The following is a 5,013-nucleotide window of genomic DNA, read 5'->3' as shown; positions in this document are numbered from 1 at the left end:
GTTCATGAAACAACTGTTAGGATATATGTCACTGAGATATGTTCAAGTGTGTAAACTTCATAAAGTTATTCTTAATTGGTTGATATATTAGATTTGTAAACACATAAATGGATATAAAATTTAAGTTTATCTCCCAACTTGTGAGATTCTTAATTGGTTGATATCTTAGATTTGTAATTTAGTTAAATACATTGCACAAACTTCTCATGAAGAAAGAACTAATAACTTCATATTTAACCCAAAAAAGAAAATGAAATTTGCAAAGTTGTGAAGATTCGAGTATATAGAGCTAACCGAAACTGTTTCTAAGCACAATTATCACGACACTTATATGAAAACGTCATATGAAGTATATACGGACCATATAGTGGGGCTAGTTGCCCAATATTTATTCTTATTAGTTTTGTGAAAATTTTAAAAAAGGCAGCTAAATCAGATTAAACTATCTCAATTTTTCTCAACGAAGTCTCAAGTCTTCACATGTTTGACCATAAGATGAGATCCGCGTGCTTGTGTTTCTGCAAGAGAAGCAAAAGGCACATGATGTTAACTAAAACTCAATTTGTCATTACCTTTAAATATTAATACTAAAAATAGTATATCAATAATACTAATGACACCATTGTGTGAGCAAATGAACATTTATAAATAATGAGCATGCAAGCAAGCAAGGAATATACAGTGTATGCATATTGAATAGTTAACCAGGTTTATCTAAAAGAAATTCAATAATTGTAGTCTCATTGTCGGTGATTTGAGTATAAGATAACAATAAAAGGGTGATTTCTTCCTAACCTCTTCAGCATAGAAGCATTTTGAGCGCTATAAATTACTAAGGATTAATGAATTAAAAACCAATATAGCTTGCTAATAATCTAATATAAAGTTGAGCCCACAAGGCAACTAGTAATGGAAACTAACTTATTCATACACGTATCGTGCACACATTCCATCTGTATTCCTCCCTAAGGTTGTGCTTGTGAGTTGAAGTTTTGAAAGAGAAAGGAGTAAAGAGAAGAGTTGGAAGAGTAAAATAGACCTCAACAGGCTCAACTCAATAACTCACATAATGGTGTAATTGTTAGCTTTACTTTGGAGAGGGAAGGGGGGGGGGGGGGGGGAATCCGGTTTGAAGAGTGCTTTCAAGCCTGTTTTACCCTTTTAATCCAAAATACACACCCAAATTTGTTGCCAAGGAATTTTAGATCAAACACTTTGGTTCCTAACAAATTTTTATTCTCTAGAAGTCCTCGAAAGTTACTCCAATCGGACAAATTAAAAATTTATTTGGGACCAAAGTGTCCGATCTAAAATTCCTTCATGACCAATTTGAGTATTTACTCCTTTAAGCCCCTTCTCTCCCCTCTATTTCCCTCTAAAAGTGAAACTCACAAACACAACCTAAGAAGTCCAAACTACAACGTCAAATAACCAAATACCAGAAAAAGCATGAGGTATATGTCATTTTTAACGCTGCAGTCAAGCAACTCGAGATTTATAGTCCAATATCAAAGAAATAGCAAATTTTTATCTTTATCGGGTAAAGTGTTAAATTAAAATCCTTGACAAAGATGAACAATAAAAATCAATAAGATAGCCATAAAAATTTGAGTGAATGGAAGTGGTTCTAAAGTTACAAACATGGGATACTTTCCATGCTTTCTCCTCTACTAAGAACATAACTGAAGCTAAAGTATAGCAGACTGAAACAACCTCTTCAACTTCATGAAAACCAAAAACAAGGAATGAAAACAAAAAATTAACACACAAGCAGCACCATCTAAGGAATGAGCTACAAGTGCATCCTGAAGCTGCCTTGCCAGTTAGCACAAATTCAGCAGCACATTAAAAAGTACAAATCAAGTGTCAGAACCTCCCCGATTTTGGAAAGTAATGGGAATTGGCAGCAGAGATTCATTGCTTGTTTCCAGCTTTCCACCTAGCGGACAAGGTATATTTGGAAGGGGGTGGTGAAAGATAATAAATGATACTGCTCTGACACTACGAGCATTTTACCTTGTGACAGAGTTTATTTAGAAAGAGTATCCTTTTAAAAAATAAAAAAAGAAGAGAATGGCATGTGAACAAGGGATGAAATAGAGGCATGTACTGAGAGGATGATTTTCTGAAATAGATTCCGTTAGAGGTGGAATTATGGGTGGTGGGGGTGAGAGAGTGCTGAGGAAAGCATCTCAGAAGGTTCAAATACAGAATTAGACTAGGAGAGGACCGAGTCTCTCAGACACTCTGCAAGAGAATTCATCCAACTTTATCAATATTATCAATATACAAAAGTGTGGAGGTCCATACCACATTCATGACCAATATCAGTTGCAAGGACATGAAGAAAAAAGAATAGATCATTGAGACCCCAACTATGCATAATTTAATGCAATCACCGAAAGTAAAGTTTTTTTTTTTTTTTAAATGAAAAAAAAAAGAATAAGGCAAAAGAAAATCTTAAACTATGTTGAAAGCAATGCTCAGAATTGTTTTATGAATTCAGCAGTGAAATCAAATTTATAACATAAGTAGATCTTTATTCAATATTCAAAATCAATCATTTGTCAAGTTATTTTTTAAGTTGGCAGGGAATTCAAACTTCAACTGAATGTAACTTGACAAGATAAAAGAATTCCTAACCTGTACTTATCTCTCTGTGCCGGACAGAACTTCAAATAGTCCACAGCAATTCAACCAGGATGTCTTTTGGACCATTCGTGGAGCTGATGCTGCCAGAGGCTGCATGTCAAATCACATATGAAAGCAGAAAATTTATAACAATTTTCAGCTAAAAAAAATTACAAAGCATGAGTTAGAAAGATTAACACACTCATAAATGGAAAAAGAGATGTCAAAAAACCTGATTTTCAGAGCATTCTGGAGTCTCAGAATCTCTGACATCTGTTTCATTTGTGGACTTGGGTAAAGGAATAGAAACAGCTGGTGATAAAAACACTTCATTGTTGAATTCCTTTGGTTTAGGTTCCTCGAAAGTTGATGTTCTATCATCCTCTTTTCTCTTCATACCAAATTCAGTTGCTCCTACTTGAGAGACTACCAGTTTTTCTTGTAGTGCATTTCCATTACCAGTGCTTTTCACCTCAGATAAAGCACCTGCTGCCTTAGCCGAACAATTAGAAGATTCCACAACCGAATTATCAGCCATGCAAGCTGGTGCATCTTCAGCCATAGATGTCATTTTGGCATGTGAAGAATCAATTGATTCAACCAACTCATCATATTTAACTGTCTCTTTTATTGAACTATCTCTTTCATCCCTCAAATTCTTTTCACTAGCGGCTTCACCGTTTGAACTACCACCGCCTTTCTCATAATCTAATTCCTTTGTTGACTTAGCTTCCACATCATTTCCATCGCCAATCTCGCGTTCCTCCTCAGCCTTCAACTCCGTCTCTGTCACAACACCGAATTCGTCCTTTCGTCCTACAGTTTCATCAATCTTAACATCACGAGTAGGAACTACTTCTGCGGATGGTAGAGCAGCTGACAGGTTTGCCTCCACCACCTCTGCCGCCTCCTCATTCCCTTCTTTGAATGGCTGGTGATGGTCATGGTCGCAATACGCCGGCGAGCCACCATCACTTCCTTTATCATCTTGAACCTTCGACTCATCAATTCCTAAAAGTTCGCCATTGAATCATTCAAATTTTCCATACTATGCAACAATCAATTAACCAACCAACCGAATTAACAAACCCTCAAACACAATCAATCTAACAATCATTAAGTTATCCAAAGGTAAATTTAATTTACTAATTACATAATTAGTGCAAGGTAATCTCAGTTCAATGTTAATCCCAAGTTAACCAAAACTAACCACAAAAAATAAATAAATAAAAGTATAAAACTAAAATTAAAGAAAAAAAAAGAGTGGGAAAATTGAAAATGAAGCATGAATGCATATACATACATAGATAAAGATGCGTGAGTAGTAGAGTAGAGAAAAGTTACCTTGAAGGTTGTTGGTGGTTTCTTTTTCCTTCTTTTTCTTAGCGGCTTTCCTCTTCTTGGCACCTGATGGCATGATTGAAGCAGAAAGGCCCACAACACAAATAATAGTGCGATCTTTCTGCGGTTGTTGCTGATGTTAGAGTCCCTTTTTTTGTATTAAGAGTGAAAACGGACAAAGTAGTACTAGTACTGTTGCAGAACCCTACCAAGGTAGCTGCAAAGATAGGAAGCAAGAAACAGTAGATAGAGGGTGAGGGAATAGAGAGAGAGAGAGAGAGAGAGAGAGAGAGAGAAATCTTCTTCTTGGTATGGAAATAATAGTAGTTATATTATTAGGTGATAATGGCTCCGCGTGAAATCATTATCCTCCGTTGATCACTCCCTTATTACACTTGGTTCTCTCTTGTGCAACCTAATAGGCTAATACTCAACTTGTGTTTGTTTGTGCTTATCGCTTATGGGTTGATTCTGCATTGTTATGACCTACTTTCCATTTCAAGTATGTACTCATCTTAAGTCCAGTGAATATATATACACACTATCTAATATATCAGATGAGAACTAATTTTTGTAGACGAGATTCTTACTTTTTTTTTTTTTGTATAAAATCTTTATGCAATTAGCCAATTAGAACGAATTAGTCATATTTTTATTATTTAGATTTGAATGATAATTTTATTTACTTTGACTAAAAAGCAAGATATGAACTTTGCCATAAAAGGTTAATAATTAATAAATAGGATGCGACCTATGATGCACTGACATCATCAAAAATATATTCACATTCGAATTTAAAATTTTTATAAAACAGAAAATATATATATAAAATATAAAATATTTTTAGAGAAAGTATAAAGATATTTTATTAATATTAAAAATAAATTAATTTTTTAATATTTTTAATATTTTTTTAATTATATAAATATTTAAAAGATTTTTTATTTTAATAATTAATAATATACATTATTTCTAAATTCATTTTAAAAATACATGTTAAAGATAAGGTTGGATATGCTGACACGTGACAGTATTTAGGTG

At 34.0% G+C, this 5,013-nt stretch overlaps 1 protein-coding gene across 2 annotated transcripts; it reads right to left on the bottom strand.

The window, feature by feature from the left end:
* Positions 1–207: 207 nt before the first annotated feature.
* LOC112732291 (uncharacterized) lies at positions 208–4,596 on the bottom strand. Of its 2 annotated transcripts, none has more exons than XM_025780960.3 (4): positions 3,976–4,596; positions 2,864–3,642; positions 2,644–2,742; positions 208–518 (listed from the first exon to the last, which is right to left on the bottom strand). In XM_025780960.3, exons 1-3 carry the CDS (start codon positions 4,046–4,048, stop codon positions 2,650–2,652), a joined length of 945 nt encoding a protein of 314 aa, XP_025636745.1. In that variant the 5' UTR covers positions 4,049–4,596; the 3' UTR covers positions 208–518; positions 2,644–2,649. The 2 variants fall into 2 exon arrangements, with proteins under 2 accessions (XP_025636745.1, XP_072068142.1); XM_072212041.1 differs by lacking the exon at positions 208–518 and adding an exon at positions 1,573–2,247 and having other exon boundaries at positions 3,976–4,515.
* Between the last annotated feature and the right edge of the window lie 417 nt (positions 4,597–5,013).

Source organism: Arachis hypogaea, chromosome 13, assembly GCF_003086295.3.
Source record: "Arachis hypogaea cultivar Tifrunner chromosome 13, arahy.Tifrunner.gnm2.J5K5, whole genome shotgun sequence".
NCBI classification, from domain to species: Eukaryota; Viridiplantae; Streptophyta; class Magnoliopsida; order Fabales; family Fabaceae; genus Arachis; species Arachis hypogaea.
The sequence above is the reverse complement of the archived record's forward strand: the minus strand, read 5'-3'. Positions and strand labels throughout refer to the sequence as shown.

Coding starts and splice junctions, on each gene's coding strand:
- LOC112732291 (XM_025780960.3), bottom strand. CDS start 4,048: ATGCCATCAGGTGCCAAGAAGAGGAAAGCCGCTAAGAAAAAGAAGGAA. Junction 3,643..3,975: donor AACCACCAACAACCTTCAAG/GTAACTTTTCTC, acceptor GCGAACTTTTAG/GAATTGATGAGTCGAAGGTT. Junction 2,743..2,863: donor CAGAATGCTCTGAAAATCAG/GTTTTTTGACAT, acceptor TTTGACATGCAG/CCTCTGGCAGCATCAGCTCC.